We start from the raw sequence: 19,970 nt of genomic DNA, 5'->3' as shown, positions 1-19,970 counted from the left end.
AGACGAGAACAGGCTATTCAACCCACCAAAGCTTGCCAGTCCTCATCACTTAATTCTTCTAAATAACAATAATGCTGTGGACAATAACATCGTCAAGTTTTGAAAGTCCCTAAAGTCCTCCTGTCTACCACACTACTTGGTCACTTATTCCATGTGTCTGTGGTTCTCTGTGTGAAGAAAAACTTACTAATGTTAGTGCAAAATTTATCCCTAAAAAGTTTTAAAGTCTGTCCCTATGTTCTTAACCCCCTTAGTGTCAGACCCGGGTATCGCTCGGCTTGTAAAAACAATGCTAAAAGCATTCGTCCCGAGTGTCACTTGGGCCACAGTATAGACGCGTCTTGCCCAAGACCCGAAATTTATTTGGGCTGTAAAAGTGCCAACAACTGTTACTCAGGCAACGGTATAGGTATGTCTTGCGTAAGCGTCAGGCCCGAGCTTTACCCGGGCGATGGTCTTCTCCTGGCCTCATAATGGTGTCTCGTAAGAAATGTCTCTCATCAGCAGTGATGACAAAGTGAATCTATCTTCAGGCAGTGAAATGGAAACAGACAATGAAACCAAAAATGATTCTGGGAATCTGCAAGTTACACTCATGTCAATTGCACATGTGAAGTGTGCTGTTCATATTATTTTTATTCATCATTATTATTATTTGTATCATTATACTTTCTACACTTCTGTCTTTGTACTTTTAGTGTTTTGCATGTTTTACAGTAGAAAGATGAAGATTTAATTAAAAAAAAAAAAAAGCAATCCTTTTCACGTGTTTTTTGAGGAAAAAAAATGTAATGCTAAGAAGGCTTTAAAATGGTCTCGGCTCACTGGACTAATTACACTATCATCGTAATTTTAAACATTTCAATTGTGTCTCCTATTAATCTTCTTTTATTTAAACTGTAAAGGCTCAACTCTTTTAATCTTTCCTCATAACTCATCCCCTGTAGCCCTCAATCAGTCTAGTTGCTCTTCTCTGGACCTTTTCTAGTGCTGCTATGTCCTTTTTGTAGCCTGGAGACCAAAACTGCACAGAGTACTCCAGATGAGGCCTCACCAGAGTGTTATAAAGCTTGATCAGTTCCTAGGTTGTGGTGGGTGCTTTAACTCCAGCCACCATTTAAAAAAAAAAAAAAAAAAAATTAAAAAAAAAAAAAAAACCTCCCACTGTTCCAGTGTGGTACTGAGGTGTGTCAGCTGTAGCACTCATGTCCCAGTCCAGGTGGTCCATCACGTGGTGCTCATGCTCCCAACCTCTCTCCATTGTTTATTCCATCCTAACATTTTTACTTCATGCTCGTGTTACTTTACATTTACTGACATTCAGTTCCATCTGCCACAAATTTGCCCAAGCCTGTTTGCTGTCCAAGTACCACTGTGATGATTCGACAGATTCTCGATTATCTGCATCTCCACCTAGATTGACATCATCTGCAAACTTCACCAGCTTGTTACTTATACTCCTTTCCAAATCTATATTTTATAAGAAAAGTTCAATCCAAATTTTTATAGAAAAATGTCTTTTTGTGTCTCTTATATGACACATGGATAGAACTGCCAGGTAAGAGGAAAAGAGGAAGGCCTAAGAGATCTATGGATGTGGTGAGAGGGGACATGCAGGTGATGGGTGTGACAGAAAAAGATGCAGAGGACAGAAAGATGTGGAAAAAGATGATCAGCTGTGGCAACCCCTTATGAGAGCAGCCAAAAGAAGAAGAAGATATGACACATGGATATTAATAATCTCTCCTGCTGGAATGCACAAAATAGAAAATCTGTTTGAGTACTTTACCACATGGTGTGCTGAAGTTAATAGTCAGCCTTATAAATTATTTCAAAATGATTCTCAAAAATTGTTAAAGTAACTTTTTTTTTTTTTTGGTCATAGTGTTTGCTCTGTAGCTGTGAATTCTGGCCCAATTTCAAGGCCGGATAATTTTTGTGTATTGTCTGCAAGATATGGGTTTTTCCGGCAGAACTTTCTGGTTTTCATTGGCAGTCAAAACCATCTGTTTTGCAAATAGACTTCTTAAGAATGTTTTGTGTGTAAATATGTGTGGCACTCTTCCCTCCAGACTGGATTCCAGTCTGTAATAGGTGCATGGCCCCAACTTGTCAGTGGCTGCAGCTACTAATGGGATTAACTACTGTTCGACAAGTTGTTAGATGCACTGTAATATATTTTTTAATAACATTCCATTTTCAGGCTTGCTTAATCCACTTTAGGGTCAGGAACTAACGCCACACTGTACATCAGTCCATCACAGTACTTGCTTTTATTAACTCAAACTAGTTAAAACAAGTTGGTTTTAAATTAACACACATTTATAAACAAGGGTAAATCTCTGCAGTTTTGTGATCATTTTGTTGGGTTTGGCTGTATAGCTTTTTCTAAGCTTATGTGGAAATATGGTGTGCCTGTGGTCACCGTAGTAAAGTTTCAACCTTGATCTGTCCGTTTCCCTGGTTAATTCCTAGGAGTAAGCACATCCGCCCTGCTCTGCGTTTGCACTAAAGGCAGCGAGAAGTGTTCTCCTTTTAATGGGCTGAAGGTGTACCAGGAGCCAAAATTCATAGTAGGCTTCCTGCTAATCTGGAGACAATTTATTTTACCACAATTTCTATGTGTTTATGATTAGATCGAAAACTTAAAAAATGGTCTGACAAGCATTAAATACGAAGAAGAAGCAGAACACACATCTACTACCAACAACAACCTTGAACAATTTCATACCATAATTCTGATGAGCCAACACGGATTTTGTCTTTGGCGCATAAAAAGTGGATCATTGCTCGTCTTAGTGCAAAAGGAGAGCTGTGTGGCCATGTTTGCTCTTAGAAAACAACAAGAGAAACTAAAGAGCAGAGGGGTATCAGGGAAGATCCAGAGAATGTTGATCGAGTCTGAAAATATATGAGAAATACTTGGGATCACTGAGGAGCCGGTGGGATACTGAGGAGACATGGTGGTCAGGAAGAGGGCCCTTGTGAAGTAGTGACACCAAGTGGTTGGGGTCGCTCCCTGCTGAAAATCAAAGTGGAGCAGGTGCAACCATTTGCTCCTAGAGGTCCCTAAGACCCCATATGAAAGCAGTAGGAGAAGGAAGCCAGGCTTATAAGTTATCCATGGACACCGAAGAATGGCAGAAGGGCTCAAACCAGTCAAAAGGTTGAGAATGCTTGCTGGTTGACTTTTGCAGCTGAGCAGACTTGCTAAGGTGAGCTGCAGTGGTGTAAAATTGGATGGGTGCACTGGGATACAACTTTTAATGAAGTTTTGATTCTGAATGTTTTAAACTGCTTTTCATGTTTACTTAGATTGGATTTTAACCTTGATGTGTGCTTTGGTTTTTAGGGGTTATTTATTGATGCAGCACACTTTATTTTGCTTTGAACGTTGTTTGGATTGTTTGAATAAGAACACTATTTTACACCAACCTTTGCTGGGCTTCACCCTTAGTTCACTAGTCCATCCTTAGTTTGTGAATATGGATGTCCTGGGTTCAAGAGGAGTATGGCAGCTGCAGGGCACCCCGTATCCATGATAGTTTTCATGTAATATGCCCAAAGATGTGCTCTTTATGTTGATTTTAAAGTTTTTGCCGTATGAATGTGCATGTGATCCTGGCACTGATTTGGTGCCTGATTCTTTTTGGATAGTATCTGGCCACTTGCAACCTTAATTTGGAATGAACTGCTTTGAGAATGTGACATACATACACTTCTGTGTAAACCTTTGGACACTACTGGCCCAATTACATGTGTTGTTGACATTTGAAGTAAACATGTAAATACAACTTCAAAGCCAAAAATGAAAACTAATTTTTTAATGAAAATGTTAATGTACAGTTCCCATTTATTCAACTAAATAAAATAGTATATTAAAATGTCATTTGCAATAGTTTAGGTAACCTTTTAGTTGTAAGTTTTTCCAGAACTTGTTAGCTCATTAGTCTGGTCATTAAGTTTGTTCACTAGGTGTTTAGTCTGGTCAAGAATCGCCATTAGGAATTATCAGCTGATGACATTTCCAGTCTCCATTGAATGCTTTAACTCATCAAACATTGTGCAATACTCGATAATCCTGGGCTCTTCTAAGCAACTGACTAAGGATATCTGAAAATTAAACTGGTTGATGCCACCAAACCTGGAAAATGCCATAAAAGGACAGAGCGTCATTAAGAAATGGCAGATAAGGTGGATCTGTGGAGTTAAAGACAAGGACTGGAAGACCAAGAAAACTGACAGAACCGCAGAGAGGCAAAGCAAAACTGCAAGGGACCTGATGAGAACAGAGTGGTGGTGCACTGTGCAACATTATTTACATGGCCATCTTGGAAAAGCTGTCACATTGAAACCTTATGTGCAGTCTTAACATCTGCATAAGACAGAGCCAGTTAGGAACCAAGGGCTGTGGATAGATGACATTAACATCCAACTCTTTAACCACAACCATGAAAGGCTTGTTTGGAGATGAAAAGGAGAAGCATTTGAAGAAAATAACAGTTTGCCAGTTTTTAAGTAATGGGTTGGATCTAATGATGCTTTGGGGTTGTGTGCCAGATATCAATAACACAGGAAACCTTGTGTGAGTACTGGTAAGAATGGGTTCCACTAAATCTCAATAAATCCTCGAGGAGAATGTCGGCCTGTCAGTCAGGATAATGAAGCTGAAAAAAGGATGGCTTCTAGAACAAGACAACAATCCAACACAGACTTTATTTAATCTATAATAAAGTACCTCAAGAGAGTCACGGTAAAGGTTTTGAAATGGCCCTCACCATCTACAGACTTGAACATCTTTGAGAGTCTATGGGTTATGTAGATCTTAAAATGTGCATTGCTTGCAAGATGATATAAAAATCTCACAGCTGGAATTGATCTGCAAGGACGAATAGGGGGAAAAAATTCCAAAACAAGAATTCATAGACTCCTAGCTAGCTACAAAAACATTTGCAAGCTGTTATTTTTGCCAAAGAGTGTTTTAGTAATGACTTAGTGAGGCACCCAAACTTAGCAAATGCCACATTTGTAATTTTTATGTTCATCAAATAAATTGTAACTGTACATTAAAATTTTCAGAAAAATGCTGCTGTTTTAGTTTGTTTGCTGTTGAAATTGTATATTATATTTTTGTTATCAATAAAATGTTTATTGACTAGGGCTGTCTGTACTTTTGCACAGCACTGTACCTGTACAATGCAGAATTCAAGTCTATCTTTAGTGATTGTGCTGGCAGTACCTGCCATTGCACCTATAATGTGAAGTGATGATAATTGAACCTTATGGAGTGACAATGATGATTATTTCTACAGATATCTCTAAGTTCAGTACTACAAGAGTTTGATGCCATCCAGAAACATCAGAAGGAGATCAGCAATGTCACAGACAAGGCAGAATGGTGGGAAGGCCGCTGGGAACAGGAGGAAAGAATGAAGGTAAAGGTAGAATTTACGGGATTGGAACTAGACATATCCAGACAGGTGACTCTGTAACATGAGGATTATCTGTCTTATTATGTTTTTTGTTCCTCATTAGACCCTTCTAAAAAACATGGAGTGCATTCTGGGATGTTGGAAAATCATGCTCCAGCCAGGATGTAAGGAGGCCAAAGTTTCAAAGCAAGCTGTCAGTCTGCAGAAGCAGTTGAATAGTTTGGGATTGAACATTTCCCTGGAACTACTTGAGGTAAGATCCTGACTTCTTAGTAGAGAATGAAATTGTTGAATGAATGAAAGTGTTTGAAGTGTCTGAGAGACTGCTTTATCTTGGAGGTACTGTTGGGTCACTTTATTCTCTCTTCCAGACTCTTATTAAATATACATAAGCATAGTGTCCCAAGTCCCCACTGTAGCCCTAATATTTATAATTAGGAACCTGCTACAAACCAAAACAAGGAAGACAGAAGGTTTACACTTTTATTCCTGCTTTATAGATAACTTAAGATTCTTAATGTGTTGAAGAGGAACAGAGTAATGACTGCGACAAATTATACCAGATATAAACTGGATAAATGAATCTATGCAACTGGTATGCCCAGATAACCAGGTGGCTCTTTGTACAGGGAGATTCACTCGAAAGAGGCCCGGAATATTCTGTAATAACTTTTGCTAGGACAAAGAAATCTGAATGAAACAATGACCAATGGCCTCTTTCGGGTGAGTCTCCCTGTGTTAGTAAGCTGAATGGTCTCTGATTTGGCATGGTCTCAGGATGGATGGAATAACAGAAACTGAGCTTCTCTCTTAGCCTGAATTCTAGTGTTGTTTCCTTGATGTACCTTTTAGACCTATGGGATGTCATAGTGCAGGGCTGACTCATTTGGTTTGGGTCTCGTGTCCTTTGACCAGTCATATTCAGGCATGATTCTTCTTAGCTTACATCTGTCTCCATCCATACATGCCCTAGAAAATGTGTACTCAGCACTTTACTGCAGTCCCCTAGCCTCAATTAAACTTTTTCTGTCTTTCACTATCTGTATCGTGTATGTAGAGGTCAGTTTATACTGGTTCTGATCTGGTATTCTCTGAAAAGAACAGACAAACATAATGGTTCTGGGATGTGTTTCCTGAGAATGATCAATCTTAGCAATTAGCAAGCAATTTTATGATGCACATACCTATTGGAGGCCACTTTTTCATACATTTCCTAAAACCTTTCTCAAGCTGCCACTTTGAGTGAACATAAAGTTCTACTTTGTTAACCCTGCCTCTCAAGTCACCTACAACAAAGCATCACAAGTCGATTGAAAAGCAGTAGATTGGCTCTGAGGCTAGGGACCAGGGGGCCCCCTGCTCGCTTCGCTCGCCAACCCCTGGTGTTGGGTAACCCGAAATACATTGATGTATGTATGAGATATATTGGAGTGTACAGTAATCCCTCCTCCATCGTGGGGGTTGCGTTCCAGAGCCACCCGCGAAATAAGAAAATCCGTGAAGTAGAAACCATATGTTTATATGGTTATTTTTATATTGTCATGCTTGGGTCACAGATTTGCGCAGAAACACAGGAGGTTGTAGAGAGACAGGAACGTTATTCAAACACTGCAAACAAACATTTGTCTCTTTTTCAAAAGTCTAAACTGTGCTCCATGACAAGACAGAGATGACAGTTCCGTCTCACAATTAAAATAATGCAAACATATCTTCCTCTTCAAAGGAGTGCGCATCAGGAGAGAGAGAGAGAGAACAAAGCAAGCAGTCAAAAATCAATAGGGCTGTTTGGCTTTTAAGTATGCGAAGCACCGCCGGTACAAAGCTGTTGAAGGCGGCTGCTCACACCCCCTCCGTCAGGAGCAGAGAGAGAGAAAAACAAACTGAAAAATCAATACGTGCCCTTTGAGCTTTTAAGTATGCAAAGCACCGTGCAGCATGTCGCTTCACGAAGCAGCTGCACACAGAAGGTAGCAACGTGAAGATAATCTTTCAGCATTTTTAGACGAGCGTCCGTATCGTCTAGGTGTGCGAACAGCCCCCCTGCTCACACCCCCTATGTCAGGATCAGAGAAAGTCAGCGCAAGAGAGAGAGAGAGAAAAGTACGTTGGGTAGCTTCTCAGCCATCTGCCAATAGCATCCCTTGTATGAAATCAACTGGGCAAACCAACTGAGGAAGCATGTACCAGAAATTAAAAGACCCATTGTCCGCAGAAATCCGCGAACCAGCAAAAAATCCGCGATATATATTTAAATATGCTTACAGATAAAATCCGCGATAGAGTGAAGCCGCGAAGCGCGATATAGCGAGGGATCACTGTAAAGGTGTAGATGACGAACAAAGGAAGTAAAGAACCCATAGCATGGCACATTAGAAAGATTTATTGGAATATTTCTTTATACACATTTGTAGTAAAGATGATGTGTTGTCCTTGAATGAGTTTTCCTTGGTATGGAGTATCTACAACTTTAACTTTAATGTCAGATTATCGCCGAACTCTTGAGAAGGCTACATAAAGTTGTCCATGTCCAAGTACAGGCTCAGAGAGGTATATGCCAACTCTGTCCATGGTTTGTCCTTGGGATTTGTTGATTGTCATGGCAAATGCAGGTTTAATGGGAAATTGGCGTCGTTTAAGTGTAAAAGGTAATTCCAGGTCATAACTTGGAAGGTCAACTGTAGGAATCAAAACAGTATTGTTAGAATGTGATCCTGTAAGTACTTTTGTAGACTTAGCTAATGTGTGACTGTTTATGACTTCAGCGACGTTTCTCATTATCAGCTCTGTATATTGCTTGTTTTCAGGAAGGCTCATTCGTTGATAGATTGCGACATCTGGATCTAACACGTAGATTTGTGCATAGTTGCGTTCGTGATATGGTTCAGGGTGCACTGTTCCAATCCGATGTAATACTTGTCCACATACGCGAAAGCAATATGGGCCATTGCCAGCTGGTGGCCTGATATTTTCCCCAGTAGATGCAAAAGCAAATGAACTATTGTAGGATCCAATGCAGTCCATAAAGTTTTTACTTTCGGGTACATTGTTAGTTAGAAGCTTCCGTAGATATTCAGGAAAGTCATCTAAAGGAGGCAGTCTAACCTGACCCTTTTGACAACAACGTGTAAACTCATTAGTTGTAGTGCCAGTTGTTTCTTCAGGGAAGTTAAGTGAATGACAATGACAGCAAATGATATTCATTAATCCTAATGAATGTTCATTAATAGTGGACTCATTACAGAATGCGTTGTCAGCTAATTGGCTGATTTGTTTAGCGGCTGTTTGTCGTTCCTTTCTTTGCCGTTTATGTATTGCCTCTGCTGTTTGAGAGTCGCGTTGTAGGTGCCTGCGTTCATTAATTGTATTCAGGCGGGCTCGTTTCTGTATGTCTGTCAGTTGAGATGTTTCGTTTTGGAGCCGTGACTCCTTTGGTTGCGTTGTTTGAGAAGCGTGTTGTAGGCGCCTGCATTCATTGTTTTTATCCAGGCGGGGTCGTCTTTGTAGCCCCGTTAGTCGAGCTCTTTTCTTTTTGGAGCCGTGCCTGCTTTGCTTGCGGCATTTCAGACGCGCGTTGTAGGCGCCTGTGTTCATTGATTTTATCCAGGCGGGCTCGTTTGTGTATCTCCGTCAGTTGTGGTGTTTCGTTTTGAACCCGTGCCTGCTTCGCTTCTGCAGTTTCAGATGCACGTTGTAGGCGTCTGTGTTCATTGTATTTGTCCATGCGGGCTCGTTTTTGTAGCTACGTTAGTCGAGCTGTTTGGTTTGTCGACCTGTTTGACATTTTCTGTGTTGCAGTTGGTTAAGAGAGCTGCAACCTTTGACCACTGACTGTTCAAAATGTTTAAAGAACATAAATATTAACTTATGAATCTAATTGTTAACAATCTAAATGATTAAAATTAACATCACAATTTAGCTAAAAATGTCAGACTGTAAATGCTTTATTGTATTTTGTCCCATGAATATTATAATCTCTGTTAATGTTCAGAGAGCTGTCATACTTTGAATTTAATGTGTTAATGTGTGGTGATCACTGCCCATTCCTTTGGTCCGTACAAGAGAAAGTTTGCTTGAGAAACATATAGCAAATAATGAATAGGTCGTCAAACACATAAGTTACAATGGATTTAACATGCTACTTTAGTTACGTTGGGGTTCGCAAAACACGTTAATGATCGCTCTTATGATGGGGCTTTATGACTTTCATAGCATTACAACGGAGTTTGAGAAACACTCTTAAATTAATGATTGATTTTATGATGGACCTTACGATATTCTTAGCATTATGATGCTTTCAGGAAACACACCCCCTGACATCCTGGTCTGAAACAGAAAAGTCTGAAACAGTAAAACCAACTTATTTTCTGCCCCATCCAGGCCATCCTGCCAAGATGGCAGCTGCTCAGTCCAAAAGAGAAACAGTCCCTTGCTGCTGGGCTTTGTTCAAAGCAACCTGCTGAAGCACATGCCCTTCTGCAGGCTGCGGTGGATGAGCTAACCAACAAGAGAGTGCAGTCCAAGTGTCACCTTGTGCTCATTCTGGATAAGGTAACTTGTTAAGTCACAGCTTTGATACTCTGAGAAGAGAATGGATGATTAAAGCTGTCCTCTTTTTATTTTCAGCACCTTCAGAAGTTGTCATGGGAGAACATTCCCAGTCTTCGTAGCTGTTCAGTATCTCGTTTGCCTTCATGGCATTTTCTCATGAGTTATGTGGCCATGAAGCAGGTAAGAATGGGGTTTGATGTGTACAGTAGCTGGATACTGCCTCAATGACCTGGTCTTGGTGTGTGCAACTTGTCATGTGTTGTTTCAGCACTGCTCCCAGTCAGTTCTGGTAAAAGGTGTTGATCCTACAAGTGGATTCTATGTTCTCAATCCCCAAGATAATCTTCCAGGCACAGAGGAGCGGTTCAGAGACATGTTTACCAGGTGCGTTTTAGCCATGTTTTTTTTCTTTTGAAATTTTTAAGTCACAATTTTACAGCATAATAAAAATAAACATTTGTCATTAGAGTGATTTTTAATTTTTTTAATTTTTTTTTTAATCCCTAATACTCTGCTAAAATGTGATTCTTGCACATTTTGACTATACTTTTTCAAATACCGGCTGGCGCCCTACCCAGGGTTTGTTTCCTGCCTTGTGCCCTGTGTTGGCTGGGATTGGCTCCAGCAGACCCCCGTGACCCTGTAGTTAGGATATAGTGGGTTGGATAATGGATGGATGGATGGATTTTCAAATACCAAATTCTTATTGCCTGTTAGGCACTGTTTATTTTTACCATTAATTTATGATACTCATTTCCACTAGAATGAATCGTGAATTCATTCCAAATTTGTAGAATTCGCACTTTTGCTTTATGACATTTACTGAACCAGTTCCCCAGCATTCACACCATAGAAATCAAGAAACACATATGCTGCGTTGATTTTTAAAGTACGAGTTGCATAGATTAAAATTTTAGCTAAATAAATGTTAATGGAAATGCTGATGAACTCTCTTTGAGTTACCTTAAATACTATCCTAGCAAATTTAATTTTGCATGGGTCAGTGATTAGTGCTACTGCCTCACAACTTCAGAGTCCAGAATTTAAATCTTGGGCCTTGGCACACTGCCTATGTAGAGATGGCACCCTTTTCAGCTGCCCACATTAGTTTTCCTGCTTCATCCTGGGCTGATCTCCCAAATGTGATCTATGTTGGCGAGACAGACTCTGCCTCCATGTGACTCTGAAATAGATAAGCAGGTTAGAAAATGGATAGACAGAGGTCATGGTAATGTTTCCTGTTTATTTGCTTTCTATTGTTATTTTCACACTAGTCACTGGTTCCAGGCAATTTACTGTCAAGTTTGTTATTCCACAGGAGGTTATGTGAGTTGGTGGCTTTCTAAAGTTCAGACCCTGATATTTTGCTTTTATCATGCTGCAACCCACGACCACCGAGGGTTTAGAAACACTGGCATAGGACATGCAATGCTAAGTTGATACGTTGTTTAAACAGTAAATGCAGTGTCTATTTAAAGTATTAACCAGCTTGGAAGTTTTCTTCTTTTATTGTTATGCAACATTGAATCACAATGGATTTAATTTGGATTTTTTGATATTGATCAACAGAAGACTCTAATGTCAAAATGAAAATTGGTCTATGCAATGTGGTCCAAATTGGTCACAAAATGAATGATAACATAAGTATTCATATCTGCATTTATCAGATGGCACCCATGACAGACTTGAGTCTGTGTACTCGGGTCTCTGTCTCTCAGCTTTGCACATCTGGGCACTGCCATTTTTGGCCATTCTTCTCAAGCTCTGTCAAGTAGACTTTAGTCTGATGGCCATAAAGCTCAACTTTGGTCCCATCAGACCATAGATTTCATATGTGTACACCCAAGTGCAGTTTTTGTCTGCCTGTCTCTTTAATTGCATCTACTGTGGCTTGTAACTCCTTCAGAGTTCTTAAAGAACTCTTGGTGGCCTCCCTCACTCGTTTTCAGTTTTTGTGGTGGCCTGCTCTAGCAGATTTACAGCTGTGCCATACTCCTTCCATTTCTTAATGACTATTTAACTGGAGGTCCAGTGATTTGGGTATTTTCTTGTCTCTGTTTCTTTTGTCTTTGTTGTGTAGGTTAGCCCACCATAGTGATTCGTCACAAGCTGGCCCTTTCTCATACAGGCACATTTACACTACAATCAATGGTAACCCCAGACAAGTGACTAAACTAATTCTGTGACTTCCAAAACCAATTGGCTTCTTGACTAATTGATTTTAGGGGTGTCATATTAAAGGGGGTGCATGCTTATGTGATCAGTTATTTTGTGCTTTATGTTTGTAAAAGTGTTTTCACTTTACCATTTAGAGTTTTTTTTTCTTCTGTTGATCGGTGCCAAAGTAAATCCCCTGAAATTCAATGTTGTTTGACGATAAAATGTGAAAACTTCCAAGGAGGGGAATACTTTTTATAGGCCCTGTGTATGACGACACAAAAAACAGACCAAATATAACATAATTGTTTATAATGGTCACAATGTTTTTTGCATATCTAATAATTATTATGCAGTTTAAATACTGCAGAAGAATTTCTGGCTTTAGCCTTTAATTGTACATTAAGTTGCATGCTGTTTCAGAAGTGGCACACTGCTTTAAGGCACACAGACCACCACTCTTAATGTATTAGGTGAAAACCTGCAAGAGGTAAATGACAGAAACCATTTATTCACACGGACCTTTCCTTTTTCCAATGTGGGTAATAGAGTTCTTACAGTGCCTTGCGAAGTATTCATTCCCCTCGGTACTTGCCCTTTTTTGTTGCATTACAATCTAGAATTAAAATGGATTTTCATTTGGATTTTATGTAATGATCTTAGTCTAAATTACCGTGTTTTGTGCACTATTGTTCACAAAGCAAGAGCTTAAAATTGGTAATCTACTCCAGTTTCCTGTTCAAAAACATCCCACAGATGTTCAGTAGGACCGTTCTCTAATTGACCCAGGCTAGCCATGCCAGTAACAATTTCTGATTATATACTGCTCAAAAAAATCAAAATCAAAAGGCACACTTTTTAATCCAGGTATAGCATCAAGTCAATGACACTTGTGGGCTATTGATCTGGTCAGTGAAGTAGCAGAGGGGCTTGTTCATCAGTTTCAGCTGGCACTAGAGGGGCAACAATGAGACGACCCCCAGAACAGGAATGAATTGGTTAACAGGTGGAGGGAGGCCACTGACATTTTTCCCTCATCATCTGTTCACTCGTTTTGCATTTGTCTACGGTCAGTGTCACTACTGGTGTCATACCTGGAACCTACAGATGTTGCACAGGTAGTCCATTTTCTCCTGGATGGCACATCAATATGTGCCTCCCATTGCCAAAAGGTTTGCTGGGTCTCCCAGCACAGCCTCAAAGGCATGGAGGACATTCCAGGAGACAGGCAGTTACTCTAGGAGAGCTGGACAGGGCCCCTCGTAGGTCCTTAACCCATCAGCAGGACCCACTGGTATCTGCTCCTTTGGGCAAGGAGGAACAGGATGAGCACTGGCAGAGCCTAGAAAATGACCTCCAGCAGGCAGGCAGGCCACTGGTGTGAATGTCTCTAAGCAAACAATCAGAAACAGACTTCATGAGGGTGGCCCGAGGGCCCGACGTCCTCTAGTGGGTACCATAGAGCTCGATTGGCATTTACCATAGAATAGCAGAATTGTCAGGTCCACCACTGGCGCCCTGTGCTTTTCACGGATGAGAGCAGGTTCACCCTGAGCACATGTGACAGATGTGAAAAGGTCTGGAGAAGTCATGGAGAACGTTATGCTGCCTGTGACATTGTTCAGCATGATCTGTTTGGTCGGGGGGGTCAGTGATGGCTAGTCTGGGGAGGCAAATACATGGAGGGATGCACAGACCTCTACAGGCTAGACAACGGCACCTGGACTGCCATTAGGTATTGGGATGAAATTCTTGGACCCATTGTCAGACCCTACACTGGTGCAGTGTGTCCTGGGTTCCTCCTGGTGCACGGCAATGCCCGGCCTCATGTGGCGAAAGGATGAAGGAACTGATCCCATTAACTGGGCCCCACCCCCCTCGCCTGACCAAAGTCCAATAGATCACCTCTGGGTGGGACATTATGTTTCGGCCTATCTGACGCCTCAGACTGTCCAGGAGCTCAGTAATGCCCTGGTCCAGATCTGGGAGGAGATCCCCCAGGACACCATCTGTCATCTCATTAGGAGCATGCCCTCCCACGACCCCCAATCCCCCCGAAGTTGTCAGGCATGCACACAAGCACGTGAGTATGATTTGGAGTTGCTTCAATGAAACTTTGTCCAAATGGACTCGCCTGCCTGCCGCATCATTTTTTCCCTTTGATTTTTGGGGTGTCTTTGAATTCAGCCCTCTGTAGGTTGATAATGTTCATTATTATCAAACGATGTGGCATCCCTTTGTTTCTAACCCATTACCCAGTCCATATCAGTTTAGATATCCAGCAGGATTTTCTTTCCCATTGAGATCTGATGTGTTTTCAAGTGTTCTTTTAATTTTTTTTGAGCAGTTTATATTTGAGCAAAGCATAGAACTAAGGCTTATTGCCCTGTAATTATTTAGACTTCACGTCTTGTTGACTTGAGTCGTTTTGGCCACTACACAGTTATCGGGCACTTACCCCATTTTAAAAGTGAGTGTGTAAATATGCCAAATAAAGGCTTTTTAAATAACATTGTCCATTTTTTGAGTACAACTGGTAAAATCCCATCAGGCCAGCGGGATTCATTAGCTTACTTCTCACCCAAGAGCCTGAAGCACATCTGAAGCTATTTTAAAATCTGTAAATTCCAAACTTGTTTTATATTTCTGCCTGAGGTATTCCATTTATTATCTGAATGAAGGATTTATTTAGTGCATTTGCTCCTAGCTGCTCATTTTCAATTATTTTTTTTTTCTGGAGAAGTACTGGAAAAAAATGTTTTCTATTGATCCTATAACGAGCAATATTTTTGAGCCCTTGCTGCAGTTTCTGATATTCCTCCATGAATTCATTTTTCATTTTAGCTTTTTTTTTTTCACCCTGTTTATTTCATTCATTGTACAAGGCTGTGGATGAACTCATAAACTAGATTATATAAGATCTAAACAGTAGGCCGGAATTAGATGGACAAGGCAGATATGCACTACAACAAGGCCCACAACTGTTGCTTCTGTCTGATGAGATGCATCCCTTTTAACAAGTGTGATGAGCTACTTGGGTAGTTGTACCATTTTATATAATCTTTTACACTGACAGAGTAACACAAAATGCCTGAAGAAATGTAATAATAAGGGCAGCTTCATTAGTTACTTTGAGCGTTGCCTTAGACTTGGCAGGAAATAAGATGATGGCAGAATGAATGGCCAGCATTGCAGTTGCTGCCTGCCTTTTTCAAGCCACGTTCTTGAGCACCGTTAATCCCATGGCTTATTTCACCTTCATATGCTAGTAAGAGCTAGTGGCTAAATAGTGCCTCCTTCCATCATGCCTAGCTTAACCCCTGCCAGTTATGACTGATGCACTGTAGTTTGTAGTAGAAAAAATTTTAACTTCAGATTTTCATGCAGGTAAAAACAAAAATCTCGTGTTACTCACTCCCATAAATCTTTGGCTTTCCTGGTTTATCTACACACTGATAATTCTGAAAGTAATTATTTAACAGTATTTGGGGATGGGAGGGCAGTATTTGTTTTGCTTGTTTTGAGCAAGTGACTGGATAAAATGACATGATTAACATGAGTTTATTTCTCCTTTATGGATGTTTCTCATACCATTTGCTTTTTTCTGCACTGCAAGCTTTGGATTCTTTTATGTCGAACTTCTTTATCTGTATTCTTCATGAAAACATTAGCGTAAATTTTTTTTCTCGACCGCCACTACGGAGTTCATGGGGTATGCATCATTTTTGGGAGGAATATTCCTTTAAGTCTAAGCTTCCTTGATTTGTACTTGACCCAACACCTTTCTTTTCCATATTCAAGAAAAGATACAACAGCACTTGAGAAATCCCAGGGATCAGTGAAGAGACCAGTGGTGTCCATTCCCAGTCTGGGGGTACCCATGAGACTCCAGAGTTTTTGTTCCAACCAGTTCCATAATCATTGAGCCATTTGAGTTTTAATGGACTCTATTGTTTAATTACCTGTTTTGTTTTTCCTTCTTCTGCATTTAGAAAGGACCAGTAGTTTGAGATTTGCATTCCTGTGAATTAGAAGTATTTGTACTTTTGCCATAGTTTTAAGTTATTAACTCTTTTGTCGCTTTCCTATTTATTCACATTTTGTCTCTAGAATTTGCTTCTTTAATTCCACCATAATGCAGAATTTAGTAGAGAAGGCATTGATAAGCCAGGTTGAGCTGAGTGAAGAGTTCTTGTCATCATTGTTTTTATAATCTGTATTACTAGACCTTAAGCATGTTTTCTATTTTTAACAGTACCAAAGCTGAAAGATTTATAGGCTGTGTGATTTGTAGAAGTGGTAACTTCCTGGAGACGTCTCTCCGGGGCATGCTTGCAATGGTAGAACACCCTTTGAATTGGCTGTGTGACTTCATGTTCTCTGATCGTTCATTTTTAATCTCTACAGTAATCCTCAATGGAATGGGGTCATTGGCTGCTGTCCCACTACCGAACAAGTCCAAGAAGCTTTGGTCAGCCGGGATCTCTATATGTGAGTTTCTTCTGATGTCCTTAAACCTTTTCTTTGTTCCCCTGCTTGTATTTGAGATTTCTGATCTGTCTGTTTTTACAACTCTTAACAGCTATGCTGGACATGGAGCTGGCGCCCGGTTTTTGGATGGCCAGTCGATTCTCAAGTTGCACTGCCATGCTGTGTCGTTACTTTTTGGCTGCAGCAGTGCTGCTTTGGCAGTAAGAGGAGAACTAGATGGGACTGGGATTGTTCTTAGGTACCTGATGGCTGGATGGTAAGAGTTGCAGTGTTCTAGACATGAAACGTTTCACCCCGTACAGGTGCCCAGTAGAAAACATTTAGTCAGTTTAACCAAAAATAAGTCTACTTCATATGGTAGCCAGTAATTTAACTAGGTTAATTAAAGGCAATGGAATTTGTATAACTGAGGGGAAACACCCAGAGGAGTAATGAAGTATAACCTAAAAAAAATAAAACACCCTGACATGCTGAGGTTTTACTAAAGAAATATATGTAAATTGGTCTCGCCTAATTTGGTTTGCGTTTTATTATAGAAAAAATTCATTATGAAGCAAATGTGTTTTAGGTTAACTGCAACCTAAGTATTCTAGGCATATCTAACATGAAATTCTTAACAGGATTTACCCATATGGAATTAGAAGTACAAATAAGTTTGATTTGAAAAATGTGCATAATACTAATCAATGTAATTTTTTTAAAAGGGGCCCCATTTGGCATCAACAATATATGCCTCCTGTATTTTAGGACTTACAAACCTGAAACACAAAGGAGACAGAAAAAGAACAGTAACACTTAAGGTACAAAGTACAGAACAAAGGCCACTCACTTGTGATATTAATGTAGTTATTAACAGTTAATAATGCTCTTACATAAAACATTTATCTACTATATAATAAAACACTCACATCTGTGTGTCCAGTCCCTTTATGCAATGGGATTGGTCAGCTTGGCTTTGATTGAAGAGATGAAAGAGGAAGTGCAAGTGTGAGACACACGAGTCTCCTTCAAAGACAGCAAGTATAAACGTGAACAGGATGTGAGAAAGGCTTGAAAATAATGACCAAGTCAGAGAAGCAGGCTTTATGAGAACGCCCCCAAGAGGGGGAGCAGCAGTGATGACGAGACGTTCAGACATGTGCGAATACCAAGGAAAAGCGCTGAACGTACACGTAAGGCAAGAGACAGCAAATATTATTAAATTATTGTATTACCTGTATTCGACAGGTAGAGTGGCTAGTGTTATATAAAATGTCATATTAATGGAAAGGTTTTCTGTAGTGCCATACCACTCTTTGTTCTTGTGCTACAAAGGTAGAGAATCACAACGTCTCCAGAGACCAACCCCCCAACGAAACTTTGTAGTCGTACAAAACTCGAATTGATGTCATTTTAGTAGAATTAAGTGGACAGGACTGTGGTGCTTTGTTGGGCTGAATGGCCTGGTCTTGTCTAGATTGCTTTAATATGTTAATATCCAAGATGCTTTAACCATGCAGAAGGTCAATTCAACCATGCTGTTTCACAGACCACCCGCCAAATAATCCCATAGCACTCCAGTTCTGGATATGAATATAAACGTAATGATAGGACACAGGTCTTCGTTTATGCCTCAGTGCATCCTGTTTTTGTTCACAAGAGTGTTTTCTGAAGACATTTTTTTGTAATATCCATCCATCCATTTTCCAACCCACTGAATCCGAACACAGGGTCACGGGGGTCTGCTGGAGCCAATCCTAGCCAACACAGGGCACAAGGCAGGGACCAATCCCGGGCAGGGTGCCAACCCACCGCAGTTTTTTTGTAATATTTTACTTCTAATACACATGCTGTTTGGATGTGAGCATACAAATGGATGACTTCATATGGTCATTATGTAACACAAGTAGCTTGAGACTTTTTCATGGTTATTTTAATGTTTGCAGTTGTCCAGCTTTGGTCACCATAGACCCCTTTTACAGTATATCAAACTTTTTCTGTGTTCTGCTTGAAAACATGAGATTACATGGAGTAGATACAGTAACTTAAAAAAAATATTTTTGGTTTTTGTGGTGAAGCATTCCCTTAATCGTCATTTGTTGAAACTGCAAAGGTTCAACTCCTTTAATCTTTCCTCATAGCTCAGACCTATCAGGCTAGTCGCTCTTCTCTGGACTTTTTCCAGTGCTGCTATGTCTTTTTTAGTAGCCTGGAGACCAAAACTGCCCATTGTACTCCAGGTGAGGCCCCACCAGTTTGTTCCATAACTTAAGCATAATCTTCCTTGACTTGTATTTCACACATCAGGGCGCTATATAGCCTATTAGCGTTCTTAATAGTTTTTGGTCATTCTCTGGATTTACAGTAGATAGTGAAAAATCCACAATGACTGTTATCGGGGTACTTTCATGTGGTAGACCTCCTGTTGTGTATTCTTATTTTGTCATGTTAATGTCATGTTAATTTTTTTTTTTTAATAGCTACTACCCAGGTTTCAGTGTGGTCTTATCTTTATGCCTTTTATTTTTCATTTTAGTCCCCTCGTCCTTGGAAACCTCTGGGATGTGACAGACAGAGACATTGACCGTTTCATGAAAAGCATGCTTGAGAAGTGGCTGAACGCAGGCCCTGGAGCGTCCATCATGGACTATGTTTTACAATCCAGGGAGGCACCCAAGCTCAAGTGCCTCATTGGTGCGTCTCCCATCGTGTATGGGCTGCCTGTAGCCTTGAAGTGAGGTGCCTCTCCTGTTGGCTGACCAGTGTGGAACTATGAAAAGGTGACGCCCTAGGGTTGGCATGTGTAATACAATCCCATTGTGCAAATAGCACATCAGGTCACTGCCTAAGAAAACCATGTTGCTATAACTCTGTGCTCTGTGTGTGCGTGTGTACGCTGATAGAAGGAGCCCTGTGGTGCCTTATTTATTTTAACCCCCAAAGTTTTCATATTTATATTAAATGTTGTCTCTTCACTTGTGGGCCTTGCATTGTACCCTGTGAGCTAACGTTGCCTGCCAATGCAGCTTGCTGTCTGGTGCATATCAACAAAGGTGCTGCTGGTGTTGATGTGTCTGAGTGCTGCTATTTTAAACATGCACAACATTTTAAAACTGATGTAAAGATTGTTCTTGTTAAATAAAGAGTTCATATTTTAATTTGAGGCCTCTTTGTGACCTTTCTGGGTCAAAAATATAGTAAGCCAAGTCTTTGAGTGATGTTTGAGCAGGGCTGGGCTACAGTAGCTTCTGTTTAATTTTTCTCTATAAATTCTTTGAGCCAGTGATAAGAGTCCTTGCTCACGTCTCTCTCTTTGACATCTTTTTATGTCCAAAAGAGCATGCATTGGGGAGCTGGAATGCT

At 40.4% G+C, this 19,970-nt stretch overlaps 1 protein-coding gene across 2 annotated transcripts in view; it reads left to right on the top strand.

The window, feature by feature from the left end:
- espl1 (extra spindle pole bodies like 1, separase) overlaps nucleotides 1-19,733 on the top strand; it is a 90,443-nt gene extending 70,710 nt beyond the window's left edge. For both annotated transcript variants that reach the window (XM_028798571.2, XM_028798570.2), the window contains exons 23-30: nucleotides 5,313-5,435; nucleotides 5,536-5,685; nucleotides 9,810-9,980; nucleotides 10,056-10,160; nucleotides 10,249-10,364; nucleotides 16,545-16,628; nucleotides 16,720-16,884; nucleotides 19,144-19,733. In XM_028798571.2, the coding sequence (XP_028654404.2) occupies nucleotides 5,313-5,435; nucleotides 5,536-5,685; nucleotides 9,810-9,980; nucleotides 10,056-10,160; nucleotides 10,249-10,364; nucleotides 16,545-16,628; nucleotides 16,720-16,884; nucleotides 19,144-19,345 (1,116 nt within the window). In that variant the 3' untranslated portion in view covers nucleotides 19,346-19,733. The remainder of the gene's footprint in view (nucleotides 1-5,312; nucleotides 5,436-5,535; nucleotides 5,686-9,809; nucleotides 9,981-10,055; nucleotides 10,161-10,248; nucleotides 10,365-16,544; nucleotides 16,629-16,719; nucleotides 16,885-19,143) is intronic.
- The last annotated feature ends 237 nt before the right edge of the window (nucleotides 19,734-19,970 follow it).

The sequence above is a fragment of the Erpetoichthys calabaricus genome, chromosome 3 (genome assembly GCF_900747795.2).
Source record: "Erpetoichthys calabaricus chromosome 3, fErpCal1.3, whole genome shotgun sequence".
In the NCBI taxonomy this organism is placed as follows: Eukaryota; Metazoa; Chordata; class Cladistia; order Polypteriformes; family Polypteridae; genus Erpetoichthys; species Erpetoichthys calabaricus.
Note: the sequence above shows the minus strand (reverse complement) of the source record. Positions and strands in the feature narration are given on the sequence as shown.